Source organism: Ambystoma mexicanum, chromosome 5q, assembly GCF_040938575.1.
Source record: "Ambystoma mexicanum isolate Mex_15411 chromosome 5q, UKY_AmexF1_1, whole genome shotgun sequence".
NCBI lineage: Eukaryota > Metazoa > Chordata > Amphibia > Caudata > Ambystomatidae > Ambystoma > Ambystoma mexicanum.
The window spans coordinates 608031613-608051722 of NC_090933.1; the positions used below are offsets into that span (position 1 = coordinate 608031613).

The 20110-nt window shown below is 43.3% G+C and overlaps 1 protein-coding gene across 1 annotated transcript in view; it reads left to right on the plus strand.

The window, feature by feature from the left end:
- Positions 1-20110, plus strand: part of LOC138497543 (uncharacterized) — a 522626-nt gene that overhangs the window by 328591 nt on the left and 173925 nt on the right. The window contains exon 3 of the mRNA XM_069621077.1: positions 2848-3005. Coding sequence (XP_069477178.1) covers positions 2848-3005 — 158 coding nt within the window. The remainder of the gene's footprint in view (positions 1-2847; positions 3006-20110) is intronic.

Below are 20110 nucleotides of genomic sequence, written 5' to 3' on the forward strand. Positions count from 1 at the left end.
GGGGCCAGAAAAAAAAATGACTCTGGCTGCAGCCGTGCCGGTTTTAACGGCACAGCTACTGCCTGAGTCATAATTAGGCCCAATGAATTTCATATGTAGTGATCCCTTCTATCACCCAGATCTGCTTTACACCTACCGGCTATCCCTTGTACCCTACTTACCTGTTGCTCTGCTTCCTTACTTTCGCTCCCTAATCTCGTTGCATCTGTCTCCCTACGGCAGAAGTTTCCCAACCCTAAAGTGGGTCAGGACGTCCGCAACAGGGTCCCTTTTTTTCGAAACTTTTTTTTTATGCTGCATTTGTTTTTCTATGGAATTGAGGGACACCCTCACAACCCACGATCCCATTATAGGAAACAAGGGGAGAGGTGTGACACCACAGCACCCCCCTCTCCTCTTGTTCACTATAATGGGATTCAGCATTTTTGTTAATGTGGAACGTGCCGTAAATGCTCATTCAGCCTTTCCCCCATTCGTTTGGGGCAATACCCCCAAAAAGTATGTCTTGCTCCGTAGTTGTTACCAGTTTACAGAGAGCAGCTGTTGCCGTCGCTTATCACAGATCAGGCTACACAAGTTCAAATGTGTGTTTAAGATTCCACGCGATTATTCAGGGATGGCTTTTGAGCAGGCGCTGGAAAACAGTGAAATTGGAGGGGGGCAGGACATTATATTATTTAAAACCGCCGTGAAATAAGCAACAAGCCCTTTAGACGGGCATTTGAAGCCAAATTGCTGGTTGGAAATAATGATTAAAAGTTTGTGTTTATACGATTCAGAGCAAAGCTTGTGAGGGTCGCACAGCGGCAGAGTACTTTGTGATGCGTAGACGCTTCCCGCTGGCTTCCTGTTGGCGGCACTGCAAATCTCACAGTATTACCTGGATGGAGAGTCAGTAAGCACCATTTACAGGAAGGCCACAAGCCACCAGCTTTACCCAGCTCTCACCACTCCCGCGCACGCTCCGCATGGGACTGTGGTTTCTAAGGCTGGTCTTTCTGCTTCTGCATAAGGGTACCGCTCCCACTGTAGACACCAAAATAATACTGCTGCTTTTCATGTTGCAGTATTGTAGGCAATTAAATCAGTTTCCCAACGCAGCCAACTCTCACCACTCCCGCGCACGCTCCGCGCGGGACTGTGGTTTCTAAGGCTGGTCTTTCTGCTTCTGCATAAGGGTACCGCTCCCACTATAGACACCAAAATAATACTGCTGCTTTTCATGTTGCAGTATTGAGGGCAATTAAATCAGTTTCCCAACGCAGCCAACTCTCACCACTCCCGCGCACACTCCGCGCGGGACTGCAGTTTCTAAGGCTGGTTTTTCTGCTTCTTCACAAGAGACCACCTCCCACTGTAGACACCAAAATAATACTGCTGCTTTTCATGTTGCAGTATTGTAGGCAATTAAATCAGTTTCCCAACGCAGCCAACTCTCACCACTCCCGCGCACGCTCCGCGCGGGACTGCAGTTTCTAAGGCTGGTCTTTCTGCTTCTGCATAAGGGTACCGCTCCCACTGTAGACACCAAAATAATACTGCTGCTTTTCATGTTGCAGTATTGTAGGCAATTAAATCAGTTTCCCAACGCAGCCAACTCTCACCACTCCCACGCACGCTACGCGGGACTGTGGTTTCTAAGGCTGGTCTTTCTGCTTCTGCATAAGGGTACCGCTCCCACTATAGACACCAAAATAATACTGCTGCTTTTCATGTTGCAGTATTGTAGGCAATTAAATCAGTTTCCCAACGCAGCCAACTCTCACCACTCCCGCGCACGCTCCGCGCGGGACTGCAGTTTCTAAGGCTGGTTTTTCTGCTTCTTCACAAGAGACCACCTCCCACTGTAGACACCAAAATAATACTGCTGCTTTTCATGTTGCAGTATTGTAGGCAATTAAATCAGTTTCCCAACGCAGCCAACTCTCACCACTCCCGCGCACGCTCCGCGCGGGACTGCAGTTTCTAAGGCTGGTTTTTCTGCTTCTTCACAAGAGACCACCTCCCACTGTAGACACCAAAACATTACTGCTGCTTCAATTGTTGCATCATTGCAAGCAATTAAATCAGTCTCCCACGGCAGACCATTCTCACCACTCCTGCCTACATATGATGTTGGTGCCCAGGTATGTAACAGGCTCGATTCTACAGCCCAATCTTCAATTGCATGTTAGTATTTGCATTTATTTGTTCAGTTGGACTGCATCTGGGCTCACTCCCCACATTTTTTTTCAACTCTGTTCTTGTGAACACCATCATTTGTTGATCTCTCGGCTACTTTGTAAAGAATGTGCTTACTTGTCATGCTTCATTTAATCCACCTGTATCATTATTGGTGCTTGCCCTATAGCCATATGGTAACCTTAAAAGGCATGGGGGATCACGAGGGATTTCAGGGTATTGGATGTAGGACGTTTTAGTGTCTTGGATCAGTATTATTGCATTTATGTTAATTAAAGAGTAAACCTTTTATTTTCAGATTGCAACGTTTTTTCGTTTTCAGTCATGTTTACAATGTTCACGTCATGATGTTTTACGTCATTCAATTTGAAGAGGTAAACCCAGGGATCGATGGTCCAGCGTAAATAAGAGCTCTCGCCGCGTCCAATGCGCGGGTCAGCCCTCCAGATTCCCTCGCATGCATTTATTACCGGTTTTCAGAGTTGCAGTAGTTTGCGCAATCACTGCTCAATCCCAAAATGACTCGGGATTGGGCCGTCTGCATCCCCGTCATTTCAAATCAGTAGGTGTGCAGAAGCGACAATTTGCATAATGTATCATTGTTTCATCATAATGCTTCTAAACAATATTTAAAAACACTTCATTCTTTTTCTGTTTTTCCTTAAGCACCATTTCGGTTGCTTACCCGTGAAACACGCGACTCCGCTGCATATTATCTGCGACTGGTTTTGGAAAATTTGGAAAAAACGAATGCGCCACCTCCTTCTCCCTCTACCTCTGAAATAACGGAACGTCACACTGTACTGAGCCCCGCAAATATGCAGGTAATCCACGTCAAGCGATGAATGTGTAGAAATGATTTGTTTATGTGGGATGTGTTATGGAGCTCCAGGTATCTCAGCATTACAAGGTACTTTTTCTGTTTTACACACAAAGATTGGGCTAGTTTATGTGGTGAAGTAGCCTGTGTTCTGGATAGTAATTGCACCTCAATGTGACAATGTAGGAGGCAATTCTCCAGTGGTTCAAGTACATTACAGTGCAGTGTGCCTGTGGATGGGGTAGTGGTATACCTGGCTCGCTTTGCAGGCTGATTTCAAGAGGAGGGTGGAGGAGAATTGGTGACGGATGATGCATAGCAAGGTTGAGAGGAATAAATAGGCAAGCGACCCACACAAGTCTCTTAATGGATGATTTGATAGACCTTATTCTCTTTAATACGATTATATAAGAATGACTGAGTTAACTCTACCGCAGTGGTGCCTGAAGTACGCACACGCTCACTCAGCCATCTGAGCAGGACGCCTACTTCACGATGCAATGTGCAATCGTATGCAGTGAGGCCATGGAGTATGAATCCTTCAAAACAGTCTTTGTAGAGCCTCTCATATATTTGCTACTAAAGTGTATGCCCCATTCAACTGTGGGAAGCCTGACCGGTGATTGTGAAGTAGATTGTGGTGTACCAGGTACTTTCAAAGTTGTGTGGTTACCTTCCTTTCTAGAAAGGTGCCTGTGGAAATATAAGGTTTAATATGGATTATTAATGTGTTAGTGCATTGGGGTAGACAGTGGGTTGCTCTTGTGGGGGTTGGTATTCACCACTACAGCAGGTTGAGAATTACACCCTTGAGGAAGGACTTGTTCAGAAGTTCTATAATATTGGGGCAAGCATTTGTAATCAATTCCTTGATGCATGAAGCATTTACAAGCAGTTTCTCAGCGCCCATTTGAAAGTGATTCCTTGAGGCAGGATGCATTGGCAAACAGTGTGTGGAGACTGTGGTGTTGCTCTGTAGCTTCACGACTCATCCTCATCTTCAGAAATGTCGGATTCTTCTGTGGGCCTGTGGTGGGTGGGTTTATGGTGGGTAGCTTACCGTGATTCACTGTGCTCGCCTCGAATTTTGCAATTTTAAATGTAAAACAGTTTCAATAGGTTGTCACAGTCATCATTGATCTAATTTGAATTGTGTGCAACGTCATTGACATGATAAGAATAATGTGCTGCACGCCTTCTTAATGGCTCTGCATATGGTCGGCCTAGTGTGCCTCGCTTTTGGACCAGGGCCGCACGGCCGCCGGGGTCGTTTCTAACCTGCCCCTTTCTGTTTGGTGAGCCCTGAGCTTTTCCATTTGTTGAGAACTTTGCTCCATGGTTTAATTTTGTCCTTTTGAGGGGGGAACTCTGTCCTGAGTATTGGATGCCTTAACAGGCATATTGCAGGCCCTGCAGGTTTTGTCGTCTCTTATTGTCATACTTGTATTCTGTTGTATTGATAAGCAATCATTCTTATGCTTTTGATATGTTTAAGCCAAATGTGGTGAGGATACAGCTTGTTCTGAGGGTGGGAAGAGCACTTCTCATTAGAGAGAGGAAGGTCAACCTGCAAATCTTCACAGCATAGATTCTGCTGCAATGTTAGCTTGGTTGCTTCGGTGAGATTTGTGGAAAGTGTATGCAGCATGTTACCAGCTCTGTACCACCCTAAATTTGCTTTATGGTGCAACCCCTGTGACAGGAACAGGTTTAGGGCATGCCACGTTAGGCACTTGTCCCTTTTTGTGTTTTCCATACCAACTCACCTCACTTTCTCTGAAAGCAAGATAATATTTCTTAGATCCCCTTCGCAGGAGACCCTTCTACGTGACCACATTTAAAGAACGAAGTGTACCCTCATTTGGGAAGAACTAGATTCATTTTATTTTTGTATTCTTTTTAAAAAAAAGTTTTATTGGTTTCAAAACTAAAAGCAATGTAATAGCAAGAGAAACCGTTAACAGTTTAAGAAAACAAATAAACATCCATTCCAATTACAAAAACAGGGTGTTTCCTTATTTAGATCCAAATTAAAACCAACAGACAAAAAGTCAAAAAACAGCATAAAAGATATCAGACTTCAGTGGCAAAAAAATCCAAATCAATTGATTCCATCAGTTGCCTAATCCTCAAACCCCTTCAGAATTCAAACCAATTATTGAGTCTATAAATTGAACCAAAGCCAGGATTCGCCCGATTTTCTGTCCCATTAATAGCCAGTGCCAATGATCATCCGGAGTCTGACTTCCCTCCATATAGCTTCCCATAAAATGTACTCTTTCCACCTGAAGTGCTTGACATTCCATTGCAATGTGAAACAGAGATTCCACCTGACCAGCTTTCTTACAGAAGCGACAGACGTTTTGTCTCCACCCCTCCCTGATGCCGTTTAAATGGAACTTCACGTGTGGGCATGATATTCAAATGGCAGCGCAAAAGGAGGTGCCTGTAGATAGCTGAGGGGAATTTACAGAGATAAAAGGGTGGATCATGAAGACCCTTTTTTTCCTTCCACCATCTAAAAGTTAGGGGGGTGATAGGTCTGGCTTCACAGGTGTTGATGCAGTCCGCCTTTTCCAAAATTGTCTTTAATTTAAGCAGGTTTTCCCTCAATAGGTCTATGTCCACCCCACAGTTATCGAGTGGCTCATTCATTATCTCAAACCACTGGTTCAAGAATCTTTTATTTAGCCTATTAGCAGCTCTCAAAATGGCAAATGGGGGGGGGGGGGGTGGGTCTTCAACATAGTACATTTCCGATAAAGAGAAATTTCCTTACATAGAACTATGGAGGCCATTGAGGGTAATCGTAGCTCATGCCGAATTTTAGCTATAGGTAAAGACTTTGGGAGTATTAAGACTTGCGCCAAAAGTGGCCTTCCATTAGGGGCCATGTTTCTTTACTTAGATTGGGCAAGGATTCCGCTCCATAGGTTAAGACTTGTATCACCTTTTGCCGATAAAAGGTGAGAATAGGTATCGTAAAAAAGGCCCCATAGCGTCTATGAATGGCAATTCCTTTGTCAAATTTTGCAGTTTTATTTTGAGCCAAATGAATTGGGCATTTTCATTTATGTTCTTGTTAATTTTGACTCCTAAGTATATGATGGTTTCCACTACATCCAGCCGTAGTTCCTCTACCCTCCATGAGAAAGACGTCCTTGATGTCTTCCTAGCAGTGGACATAAGGAGGATTTGAGATTATTGGACATTCATTCTCATGCCATTTTTATTTAAATAAACATTAAATGTTGAGATTCTGAGTTGAAGGCCTATGGCCGTTTGATCGAGAAAGACAATATCGTCTGTGAAAAGCAGCCATGGGAGAACACATCCATTCAGCTTTGGTAGAAATGCGCGAATGGCAGCTTCTGAGATTCCAAGGTCAGACAAATACAGACTAAATAAGATGGGAGCCAACGCGCTGCATTGTTTAAGCCTGCGAAATGTCAAGATCTTCGTAGACATCTGGCCTCCTGTCCCCAATCTGATCTGTATAGATGTTTCTGTGTATGGATTGCCTCTAAGATGTCTATCGGGCACTTCCAGGCTTTCAATTTGTCCCACAGGCGATTCCTGTCAACTCCGTCAAAAGCCTTGTGTAGCTCCAAAAGGCCACTTATACTGTGGAATTGGTATCAATAGCCCTCCATTTTAATAGGTTCAGGATAAAAAGGTTTATAGAGGTCCCTACCACCTTGACGAATCCTGTTTGTCTGGGTTCAAGTATCCCCTTTTCCGTCGCCCATGCGCTGAGATCACAAAGGACCACTGATGCAAAAAGCTTGCCTAATGAGTGCAAGAGGCCGATAGGGCAATAGCTCTTAGAATCAGACCTATCGCCCTTCTTAAACACTGCCATAACCCAGGATTCCCACCATGATCCCGGCACACGTCTATTTCACATCACCTGCTTAAATAGGGATACCACAAATTTCGTCCAGGCGTCAAGGTTTGTCTTCATTATGCAGTTGGAAACACCATCATGTCCGGCTGCTCTAGATGAACTGAGCTTCATGATCATGGACCTGGCTTCAGCCTCATCGAAAACAAAAGACCAACCACTAAGGTCATGATCCAAATAGGGCTGGACTATTGATGGGGATCCCTCAAAGATTGACTGACCCATCCTTCTTCTGTAACTCCGCCCATCAATTCATTTTTTCTACTCCATCCCCCGTTGTTAATGAGTTCCCACATGTTGCGGGAATTTTTCCCAAAGACTGCGAGCAGCATTCTCTCTGCATCATTTTGGATGAGTATTGATTCATGTGCTTTCACCAAATTTATATAGGACTTCTTACATTTTCTGAGTAGCACTTTAGAGGAAACTGTACTTGACCGTCTTAATTTCCTTGTCTCCGACCCACGCCAGGCTTTAACTAACTTGGTATTATAGATATGTTTAGGTACGAGATGGGCTTGACCACCTTTTCCAAGATTTTGTGTGAAACCTCTCAGAACCCATGCGTATTCCACTATTTTATCATCCCTAGCAAAGCCTTGGTCAAGCCAGGGGCCAGGAAGGGGATCTTTCCCGCTCGGATTTTTACTCGATTTAGACCTTCATTTATCTCAACAGGGGGCATGATTTTATGTAGTTGACGGCCTGCAGGAGTCTCTATATTAACAGATAGCAGGTCATGGTCACTCTGGGGTAGATGCACTACCTCAAACCTGGAGATCCTATCCCCCAAAGTAGATGAGACAAAGGAAAAGTCTATGCATGCTACATGGGTACAATTGCTGCAGGTGGTTACACCTGGGCCGTCGGCCATCGTTTGCCCATTCAGCAATCTAATTTTCCACATGTTTGCCTCCTCCATCCATCTCGAGCAAAACCATCAAGTTTCTCACACTATAGTGGCCAACCATCTTCAGATAGTAAGCGAAAATTAAAGTCTCCGCAGATAAGGATTACCAGGTTTCCCCCCTCTATTAGTGATTCATCCACTTTCTCCATTATCAATCTTAACCACTTTTCAGCTAGGGGACCTTTAATGCCAAGATACACATTTATTAACAGGAGCGATTCCTTTTGATGGAACCTTTCAATTTCCAATATTTGTATATAGGGATTAGGTATGAGGTGATGACAGATCTTAAAACCTTGTTCTACTTTGATAAGGGTAAGCAGGCCTCAGAAGGGTCTACCCTGCTTCCCCTTTAGAGCTGGGTTCAAGTAAGTCTCATAACCTTCACACGCCGGCTTGTCCCGTAACCATGTCTCTTGGAGGCAGATGATGTCATAGCCCCCAAGAATCAGCCCCTCCTTTGTAAATAGAAATTCAAATCCCTGTGTATTCCAAGATATCACTTTTAGGGATTTCCCCTCTCTTCCACAGCAACCTATTCATCCATTGATTTAGCCAAAGTTCCTGCAAGCCAACTCCAATCCGTCTGTCCTGGAGCTTCACGGCCAGGCGCGTTGGTTTTCGATTTCCTAAAGTTTCTGCATCCTTCATTTCTGATAGTAAAGTTTCCAAGGAGACTCACATCTTTCTTTTGCATAATTTGTATAGGACTATTTGGATTTGACTCAACTTTTCTTATTAGATGTTTTGAGGATTTGGGTGGAGGTGGTGGGGGAGCTTGTCTCTTAGATTGGTTCCTGTGAGAAGGCTGCTTACTATAAAGAGGCCTCCAGTTGAAGTCACTAAGATCATACCCCAGAAAGAGCAACCTTTCACTCTGTTCCATCAACGATACCTTTATGAGGAGTGAGTCTAAGTGAAGAATTACACGAACTCCTCGATATTCAGATGGAAATTCCACTACTTTAATGTCTCCTGTTGATATGAATCTTAAAGCAGGTACACATTGAAGGCGCTTCATCACGTTGCTCCTATTAAGGAGTAAGATCCTTTGATCCGCTATAATTCTAGTCAAAAGTAATTTTGGGGCCTCCTTTAGATTTTTACAAGAGTGGGCGATTTCCCCTGGGACAGTTAGTAGTCCCAACTGATTGTCTCCTTTCTGTTGTTTTGGCGCTGGGTCTTTCAATATATGCTGAGACCGGCATCTTGTCACCGTTAGTGTTTTTCCTTGATGGAACCAAGCCACTTTTTGAATTTCCGTTTTTTTTTTTGTCCTCCAATGTTTGAAAAACCGGGTCCACGGGTGGTGGCAAGGAGCTACTCTTTTTTTCCCCTACTACTTTCCTGTGATGTTAAGGATTCTTCTCAATTTCCCTCCAGTCAGACTCACTCAGATTATTCCATATATCGTCTTCTTCGTTCTCCATTATTTCTAGGAGATCGCTGAGACACATGTCAGACTGGAGCGTAGTTTCATCAAAATTAGAGGCATGACTTTGGTTTAGGTTGGGCGTAATGGCAGGCTTTTTTAGTGGCACAGGTGTATGCAAAGCCAATTCCTTACGTAGTCTTTTGAGGTTATCAGAAGGCTCCATCTGTGATGGTATTGTATATTCTAAAAGAAGGCTCTAGACCAATTCATCCTTTTTTTAGGAGCCAGTTTGAGAATTTTAGATTTCTTTTCTTGTAAGGCATCACTTTTCCTTTTCTGTCCACGAGCCCCTTCCTTTGTGGATACGGATGATGAGGATGATTTGAATATCGAAAATGCGCTTTACTTAGGGGGCTCCAAACTATGTATTTTAGTCAAATCAATCACCGGCTTGTCTAGCTTACTGGCTGCCATTGAGCTCACTTCAGTTCAGCCCTTGAGTTGACACAAGAGACGGAATGGACCCTTGTGGGTTCTCGTTCTTCAGCCTTCCAGTGGTCCCTCATCCATTTCCCTTCTTCGATGATGGCTTCCATCAGCAGGGCCTTGTTCGCTGTTTCACTCCTGGCCAAGTCACACAGCCTTCTCTTCCACTGATCCGAGGTCTCTCCCTCAGTATCAAGTCGTTGTTCCAATTTTCTTGTAAAGATGTCCAGGTTTGTCAATTTCTGCTGCCAAGTTTGCATTAAGTTTGCATGCTCTTAAATCGCCGAGTGTATAGATTCATAGAGCTAGCAGAAGGGGGATAAAGAGATGGTCAGGCACGCAATCACAATATTTTGTATATTAGCTCTCTCCTCCTTGGAAATAACACCCCTGAGGCACCGATCATCTCTTGAATCACTGCAGTTATGTGGTAGACTGGAGTCTGCAGATGATGAAACACTTTTATTGCTCTGAATATCCTGAGAGCAATCATCCTCATCAAGACTATCATCTATCAGTGGACTTACCTCTAAGGTTTAATGACTTTCAGGTCTCATAGTGGTGTTTATCCATGGATTTTGCTAAATGTTTTCCACTACAGCCAATAAATCCAAACTTGGACACCCCCCAGGCAGGACTGGGAATTATCCCCATCCATAGGCTGTTTCTGCTCTTTCAGTGTTGCCCTTATTAGAGGGGCAGAATCCTTAGTGAAGGCATCGAGTTTCTCTTTAATAAATGAGATGCTCAGGCATCTTTGAGAATTGAAAGGTCAACAGCTAGTTTAGCTGCTAGGTCAGAGTTTTTTGAAACTCCAAACACCTCTGTTAGATTAGTGTTATCCTCAGGAATCACATGGTCATCTTGTATGCTGTGATCTCCGCCTCTCTATTTCATTAGTATTATTTGTCTCACTCCAAGAAGCCCCTTCCCAACCTGGCCCTTTCCAGCCATTCATATTTCTCAGAGAGGCAGCAGACAGCTCTCTGGTGGCATTGCCTAATAGACTTTTCAATGAGCTCAGGGGGGATTTTACACTTTGGGGTGTGGAGCTACTTGGAAAGGGGTTGGACACCACCTGATCCAATTGTACAAAGCCCAATTTAGCGTGAAGCCAGGCCACCTGCTTGATTATTTGGCTCCATAATGTCTTCCTCACCACAAAGGAAACCAGCGAACAGGGCCCCAGCTAACTTCTACACAAGAGAAGACAGAAAGGCGGCACACACACTGTTTTTCTTTTTTTCTTTTTTTTTTGCCCCCTCTCTTCAGACAGATAAGTGGCACATGCACTGGCAGACGGCCACCAGCAAGACGCACAGGGGACAAAGCACAATGCCACAAGGCCACGGGGCCACACGGGAACACAACAAGTGGCGGACCACAGCAGTGCTTGCTACCACACCAATAAGCCCACGGCGGAACCCAATGAGTAGGCGTCTCCCTCGAACCTCGCCGCTATCAGGTAGCAGCGGTCACAGTGCTACCCCCACAAGCGCACAAGGCTCACCCAGAGCAACCTCCACAATCGAGGGCTAAGCAGCCATGTGAATCTCCACTATTACACCAAGAGACCGCACAGTAAAGCACCACTGCTGCACCGGGTTGTTTGTCTGCCTTCTCCGCCTTCGCTGCTCTGCTCCACTCCACTCGATCAGATCAGGTCAGAGTCAGATCAGAGTAATGCACCCAAAGTGTCAAGCCGCATCTCGCTGCACATAGGAAATGTAGGAAGCAGGAAACAAAGAGGCTGCTTCCGACCCACTAATTTTATTAACAAAACTAAGTTACCCCATCTAGGAGAATCAGGGCAGGTACCTTCATGACCCTCGTTTGGGAGAGTATTTACCCAAGTCAGCTGTTCCAAACAGCTACACTGGAATGTCTAAAATGTTTGCATTTGAAAATAAATCCCTGTTGTAAATGTGGAATGGACATTGAAATGTTACATGTCGGATGACCTTGACTTTTAGTGGCACAGGAACCTCCTGCATGACTGACTTTATTGCAGATGATGGACATTAACTTAAGGTTGGATTCCACTTCAAGCAGAATGGAGAAGTCTATCGGTAGACGGTGCGCCACGGAGACATGTTTTGTGAGGTATAAGTGGTCTTTTCGGAACACCACTCGCATCCCATTCCCCCATTAATATTATAAGTGTGAGAAAATATCAATCGGCCTGTGTAATTCTGAAAAGATTTTAGTTCACAAGCATACAAATGCATTTAGGGTAAACATGTCAAGTTGCATCTTACCAGTCCACATAAAAAGTCACTCGCCACCTCACTTCTCCAGATGTATGCAGCGCACCATTTCCTGTTGCCAAGAGTCAGTTAGCACTCGCCAATGGCTAGTGGCGAGCTCACATTTTGAGGCCTCTAATCATCTTTGTTTATTTTAAACCTAGCAAAAAACACAAAAATAAAAGATTAAGCTACATTTTTCAAGGACGCTGCGGGAACATTTCAACCAGTGAGAGAAAGATCAAGTTCACCAATCAAACCTCACCATAACCTATCACATCCAGTTGCTGCTACCATGCAGTCAGAGCGTGCCATTTGTCACTCTATCGCTATGTTGTGTTATGGGGAACCGCAATCATGTGTGTTTTTCTAATACCTTCTTTAATGCAATGCTTCTTCCTATTTTTTCTCCTTCCCTTGCAGAAACCTACATGACACTGTATAGTACCAGATGTTCCTGTTTGGCACACCACATTGCCAATTTAGTGCTTGGGTGCCATCACCTGCTGCATCTCCCTTCTCACTCCTTGGTAGCAATCATGGAAGTAGAGGGTGGTCAATGCTCGCCAGGGTAGCAGCCATAGTGGTTTCCTTTTAAAGCATTAGCCCTCTTTATTGTATTACATTTAAGTAAACTTTATAGCAAACTTAGCTGTACCACCAAAGGTCAACATAATGATGTGAATAGTACGTGGTGATTGATCTCAAGTAAGGCTGGGTTTAAATAGCGCAACTGAAGTGGAGTAGAAAACAGAGCAAAAATGTGATACAGCAAAAAGGATAGTGTGACATTCAACCTGGGCATTCTTCAGTGTTCTAGGCACAGGGTGAAGAAGTGAGAGAGGGCTGGAGTAAGATATTTTAAGTTTGGTAAATGAGAGCGCTAGGTGAGGTGGGAAGGTGTTGTATAAAGAAGGTATGCATTATGTTCCTTCATTAACATGTATAGACAGGAGGTGAGTGCTTTAGTCATTTAAGCTCATTCTAGAGTCTGCAAAAGACCACTGCACGGATTTCCTTGTGATGCTTCCTTTCTGTGACTTCAGGAATTCCAACCTTGCAAGGTATGAACATTTGTGGTATGGACACCAAAAGTCATCGATGCAAAGCTTTGAATTAATCATAACCAGCAAAATTCCTTTCGTCATCTTCTATTCTGTTATTTGTAGCCCAACTATGCCATTGCATAAGGGCACTAACCACATGGAAATATATCTTTGTCCTGCCACCAATACACGAAACCCAGTCCAAATGTAAGGCCATACCCCTTCTGGACATGGAGCTGTGCAAGAAATATGTTAGCCTTGTTGGGCCTTATTAATGAGGTGCTTTTTGATTTGTTAGGCACAGCAAACATTTTTCTAAATCTGTGGTATGTAGGTTGCCAGTTATTGGAATTTGGGAAGTGAGGCTCTTGCTTCTTGGAATTGATCACCTTGAAGATATTGCTGTGGGTTTTGCATTGATGTAAAACATTGTTTTTCACTCACTATGGGAGAGGTGCAGCCAAATTTCGTTTGCTACATTATCAGGCAGTAATGGTTCATGGCTTTGAGCAACCTCAAGGTGATGCATGGTAGAGCAGTGTAGTGCTTCTGTCTCTGACGGATAGTTTGATGTTCTGGATGCTAGAACAGAGGTTAGATGCAAGATGCTAGGTCTTTTGGAAGAGGCTCCCGACTGATTATTACTTCTCATCACATCGTCTTTTAGGGATTGCTGGAAGGATCCCTGTTCGATGATGAGGATAAGGCAGCCAGGTCTAATTTATGCCTTTGAGCCAGGAATGTAGCTTCAATAACACTGCAAGGTAGTATACACCTTCAGTTGGGGGGGTATGTTCTTAGTGGACTATGAATACCCATTTTTGTAAATGCTTGAATCAAGATCACAGGTAACAGATTGTCATGCAGAACTCCAGTTTATAGGTTAAAGATCATTGGTGAATCAATAAAGTCCTGGCTGAATGCCACATTTCACAATGAGTGTGAGGTTGGGGGGACCTGGAAGTCACCATTTGCAAACATTGTCTGCTTGAGAGAAACAGGAAGAACTTTTTTAAGGACTGTGTGTCAATGACAGCCTATGATGATTGAGTGGCGAGCAGGGCCTTGTGTCATACGTTGTCAAGAACAGAACAGGTTGAGGATGTTGAGTAGGAATGAGTTGATTTTATCTTTGATAATTAGGGTGTCTTGGATTACCTAGATGGTTGTCATTTTAGTTTATCACTCCACCAAAATGACAACCAGTGAGGTTTCTGAAGCTGATCAATCCATAGGTACAGGCCGAAGATCCTGAACCTCATGGTGTTCTTGCGAACATGGACAGTAGAAAATCATCAGGTTCCACTAAGATGAGGTGGAAAAAAATTGGCCAAATTAATTTATTACAAAATGTGCTGCTGTACGATAGGGGGTGGAGCCAATATGTTTTGCCCCAATTCCTATTATTTAAAAATGTTTTCTGTAGTGCAAAAACAAAGCAGACTCTGCATACAATGAAAGGTAGTATACACATACTACTTTATGTTACGCAGCAAACATAGTACAAAAATGGTTGATTACTTTGTTTCCTTAATGCAAACGTTTTAGGTACTATAGATTGGGACAGAACCTGTTTGCTCTATTCCTTATTAACGAAGAAAGAACATTGGCACTTAGCGCATTTACTCAATTTTCAGCACAAGGGCAAATGTTAGATAATCTGACTCAAAATGTGTAAAATGGTCTAGCCTTCAAGGTTTCTTCCTTTCATTAGGATTTTTACTAAGGTTCTTCCTTCTTTTAAATGTGTTTATTAACCGTCAGTCATATATATACAGTAAGTTGCAACTCCGGGCTGCATAAACTATAAATTGCCACTCTAGATTGCAAAATTATGAATTAAGGGACCCTTTACAATGTTCTCCGAAAAATCTATTTGTAATAGTTTTGATAAAGCCATAAAGATCCTGCCACATATCTACACCCTGATAAGGAATAGCATCTCAGTCAAAATCCCTATCTCCCTAAACCCTAAAAGAATATCCTCTCGCCTCCTCACACCCTCTGCAACATTTCGCTTCTCACAGGGCATCCTCTCAATACATTTTCTTAACCCTTTGTAGATTTAAACTGCCATAGCTCTGTAATCCCCCAAGAGTACATTTTCTTAACACTTTGTAGATTTAAACTGCCTTAGCTCTGTAATCCCCCAAGAAATTTCTTCAGGCTGGTGCAACCCCTTTTCTAACCTCCTCCTGGTTGTAAGCTAATGGTAAAAGCAGATAGATGGTATAGTACAGGAAAGGGGCTGTTACTCTCTATGCATACACAAAGTGGGCAGTCGGGGTGGATGAACACTGTACTTGGGGTATGACGATGTACCTTTACCCAGCCTTTGAACATGGGACAGATTTGGAAACTCAAAGCATACAATTCAATGTGCTCCACAGAAACACATAATGAAGCTCTGCATCATTTCATAGTGAAAGAACAGGTCATGACATTAGTCTGCAAACCATCTAGACTTAAACAGTAGGATCAGGTATTTAAAATGAATTTGAACCAACCTAATGCCACATCAGACACCCCGGCCACAGAACTTAGTCTGTTGAGTATGTCTTCATTTGACTCTGTGTCAAGGGTAGCAAATGCAGCGGAATGATCAATTATACTCAGGAGTGAGAAAGAGTGGTTGTCTGAATTCCAGAGCAAGTGATCCTTAACATCGTAGAGGTGGTTGCAGTGCCTCAGCCTGGTCTGAAACCCATCTGATATTCTCCTAACAACTTATGAGTCTCTTCAAAAGTTTGCATTAGGGTTGGGACCACCTTTTCAAGAGGTTTCATCAGAAACTGAATATTATGTGTGGGTCTATATTTGAAAGGTTGGCTCGGATCGCAGGATAGTTTCTTTTGCATCAGCATTCTGCAGGAGAGTTTCTAATCAGAGGGGATGACACCAGTGCTTAGAGAATCATTTACTAAAATAGTCAAGAAAGGGAGCAGAGTATTGATACAATCTGGGGTGATCTGTATCGGGAAGAGTTAACAGGCTAGATGTAGGTTTCATCCTCCTCCTACTCGATCTCTCTATGGCTTTTGATTTGGTCGACCATGACATCCTGTGCCAGCACCTCCCACTAAATTCAATGTCTCAAGCAGAGAAGCTGCCAGTTGGATAAAATCCTTTCTCAGCGAGTAATCTTCTACGGCCTTCACCGGCCCAGATGCTGCCAACCCCATCCCCGTCCCTACGGAGTTCCTCGAGGGTCCAGCATTTCACCCACTTTGTAAAATATGTACACAAAACCTCTGTTCAACCAACTCGACCATCTTGGGATGCCCTACGCAAACATTGCAGAGGACATTCAAATCTTGCTAAAACTCACAGGGAACCACGCTGTTGACTCTGCTAAGATTAACCACATCTATAGCATCATTCAGGCCTGCATTACTGAACAGCATGCTTGCCTGAAGGACGACAAAACAGAGCTCCTCTTTGTAGGATCACCACACCAATTCAAACACCCGGACCCAGCGTTCACCTCATTCTTTATCAATGGTAATCCCACCGTCGTTTCGAGGCATGTGAAAACCCTGGATGCCTGCTTAGATGCAAAACTATCTATGCACACAAACATGTTAAGGCCCTTGCCTCCTCAGCAGCTTATACCACTAAGCTCATCAACTGCAGTACGAAATTTATGTCCACTGCCAACTGTCTTACACTTGCCAGGGCCATCATTGGCAGCAAATTAGATCATTACAATGCCATTCTCTCCGGCACCTCTTACAAAAATCTTACCAAACTTCAACTGATTCAAAATAATGCCCTTAGTGCTGTCCGGAGTCTGAAACGTTTAGATCACATATCCCAGGCCAGACGGGAGGCCCACTGGTAGCCAATCAAAGCCTGCATCGAGTTCAAGATCCTTTCCATAACACACAGATGCATCCACAACGTTGCACCTGCCGTCTTCAATCAACGCATCTCCAAAAGATTGAAACCTCGATGTCTGCGCTCCTCTACCACACTGGCCCTAGCCATTCCAAGGTTCACCAGGAAAAGAGCAGGGGGAGCCAGTTTCATTGTCATTTCTCCCACTCTATGAAACACCCTCCCCCTCCACATACAAGATGAACCTTCCTATTTAATCTTCAGAAAAAGACTTGAGAAATATAACTAGTTTGATTACGAGTGGCCGCTATTTATCTGCCTTCACTTTTGCCTGATTTTGTTCCTCATTTTCTGTACCTGCCTGTTTCCATTCACTAATTTGTACCAGTGCTGTGATACTGGGTTTTGGCTCTGCCAATAAATAAATAAATAAAATTGAGGAAGCAAGTTGCCGAATTTCAAGAGGTGTGATTTGCAGAAATTAAAGCAAGGAGAATGACAAAGGGAATATTAGGATCTGCTGGCAATTCTTCTAGGACAGATTGAACTGTATAGATATTTGAAATTGAATGGTTGAGATTTTGGAACTATAAAAGAAATAGAGTTTCTTAAGTCATTCCAGAGAAGAAGGATTGGATGTTTTTGATTGGATCTTATTTTTTAATAAATATAATGTAGTCTCCAATAAATGTATGCACGTTTTTTAGCCATCTCAATTTCCAAGGCAAAAAATGCTTTGTTAACTAGCTTTAGCTTAATCTTATATTTAGAGAGAAGATCTTTTAGTACATGTTGGTTAACCAATGATTCAGTTCTGAGCCATTTTCTCTGGGCTCTCCTTAATCCTTGAATAAAGATACAGAGTTCAGTAGTGTACCATTAGTGTCTCAAAGATTTATAGCCTTTTCATTATTGATATTGGTTAGGGTGGTAGTATAAAAATATACTTGGTTGTTAGGTCCTGACAATATGCGTAATGGATATAAAGCAGAAGTAGTTTGTGGAAAAATGATTATGATCTTAGGAGGCGGAAGGACCTGACCTTTCTTTTAAAAGGGGGGCAGATTTGGGCTTCCAAGGAATGGTGGAGTGGGTTATAATGAGGTTGATGGCACTATTGTGAGATCAATCAAATTTGACAACATTGTGCATTGTAAGGACCATATTCTTTGAGGAAATCTAGTTCAATGTGTGGCCTGATGTATGAGCGGGTCCCGGGATAGGGAAGGAAATCCATATACTTTCCCCAGAGTTTTTTATGGCTAGGTAATAAGAATCAGTGGAATCATCTACCCACACGTTCAAATCAACAAGAACCGGTCATTTATTCGTGGGGATCGCGAGGGAGAGCAAAAACACATTTAGCTGGTCAGATAAATACACTTTACTGGAATTTGGTGAACAACATAATAGTGCAAATTAATAGTCTCTAATTTAGAAATTGAGGCTTTGACCCAAATAATGTTGCACAAGGAAAGTATTACATTGTTTACTACTTGATGCAAGTTCAAAAGATCTCCCCCTTTTCACCAATTCAATCAAGATGCAAAACAGGGGAGGAGTCACGCTCAACTTGACCAGTCAAAGCGTGTCATGAAACCATGTATCCGTAATGAAAAACGATGTAAATTAATTTCTGGAATCAGTATGGGAGACCATGGAGTGTACCTTCAGTATGGAACAGTTAAGTGTGGCTTTAGGCGCCCAGGGAGGCTAGATGGTAAGAGAGAATAGCTTGCTGTAGAGGGAACTATGGGACGGATTGGGGTACAAAAGAAAAGGGATCAAGATTGGTTTCAGAATGTTCCATGCCTCCATTTTGTATAAAGTGTGAGGTGGGGTTGCATAATAATCATGATGTTTAATATACATTTTAAGAAATCACTGGAGTCTTGCAGCATAATAGCCAGTGTAACCGGCCAGTACTAAGAATGCAATATAACAAGACTTCCTTCACTGCAACTTTGCCTATAAGAGAGACTTTTACAGACAGGCACTGAATGTCATGCCTCTCTCACTGAAGTGCAAACAGGCTTTTCCCGAGGCAGCGTCTTGGTGCCTGCAGGTTGCACTGGGGCCCGATTCTCATTGAGGCGCAGTGAGCATGCTAATCAGCATGCTTCACTGCGCCTTTTTCTGACGCCAAGACAGCACGCTTATTCTGAAGTGCGCCTGGGCATCCGTGCAGTGCACAACAGTGCACTGTCTGCAATTTGCCTGTTTTCTGAGATAACCGGACGATTCTGAGGTGCGTGCAAATGTAAGAAAGTGTTTCTTCATGAGGGAGGAACACTTTACTTAGAAACACCATATTCTAATGAAGAAAGAATTCGGTGCAGGGACATGAAAGCTTCAGCTTTTACATGTGCCTGATTTATGGCTTGACAACAGCTCTAGCAACCATCAGGAATGAAGGGCAGCCACATGGAGAGGATTCTCCACCCAGCAGCACTGTTTTTGAACGACAAAAAGGAGTCAAAATACAGGACCTTTGAGCTGGTTAAACTCCACTGCACACATTTTCCCCTTTATAAACAATGCATTTCTTAGACTGCAGCACCACTTTTCTAGTTTAATGAAAGTTTAAGAAAACATTCTTAAACCAGAAAAGTGGCAGTGTATTAAGAAATTCTCGCAGTGTCACTGGAGCAATGTGTGATTTTAGCAGCTGTTGCTGCTGGGAAGCACATCTCCCCTTCAATATTTCCACCCACCTCAGAATGGTGGTGCTGGAAACTGGAGGGGAGAATGTTGTATTTCCACACACTTTGTATCAGGAGCTCAGAATCAGGCCCAACAGGCGGATTGCAGTCTCGGTAGCATTTTTGTTAAATAGCACGTGAATCGCAATTTAACGAAAGTGCTGCTGAGAACACCTCGGCAGCTGTAGTTTCATTTTAGTGAAATAAACATGCAATCTAGCTCTTGTTCAACAGTAAGCCATTCATGGATTCTGCCAAAACACTAAACGTGAAGTAGTACGCAAAATTTACTATAGCATGTGTGGCTATGGAGATCTTTTCAGCGTGGTCCTGTGAATAGTTCCTAAAGCTGGAAAATAACAGGTGCCAGCCTTTTAAAATCCTGACCCCTTATCTTCCTTCTCTGAAAAGAAGCACTATTTGTTAAAGTTGGCCAGGGAAGGGGTTACATCACATTATTTGTACTGTATTTTTATCTCTTACCATTGCTATCCATGCCACTCCTACACAACAGCGACCCGAACGACACCAAAGTGGTACCGTATATGGGTGCCACTTCTTTGCTTTTGCAAAAGGGGAGGAGTGCCACAAGAATCGGCATCT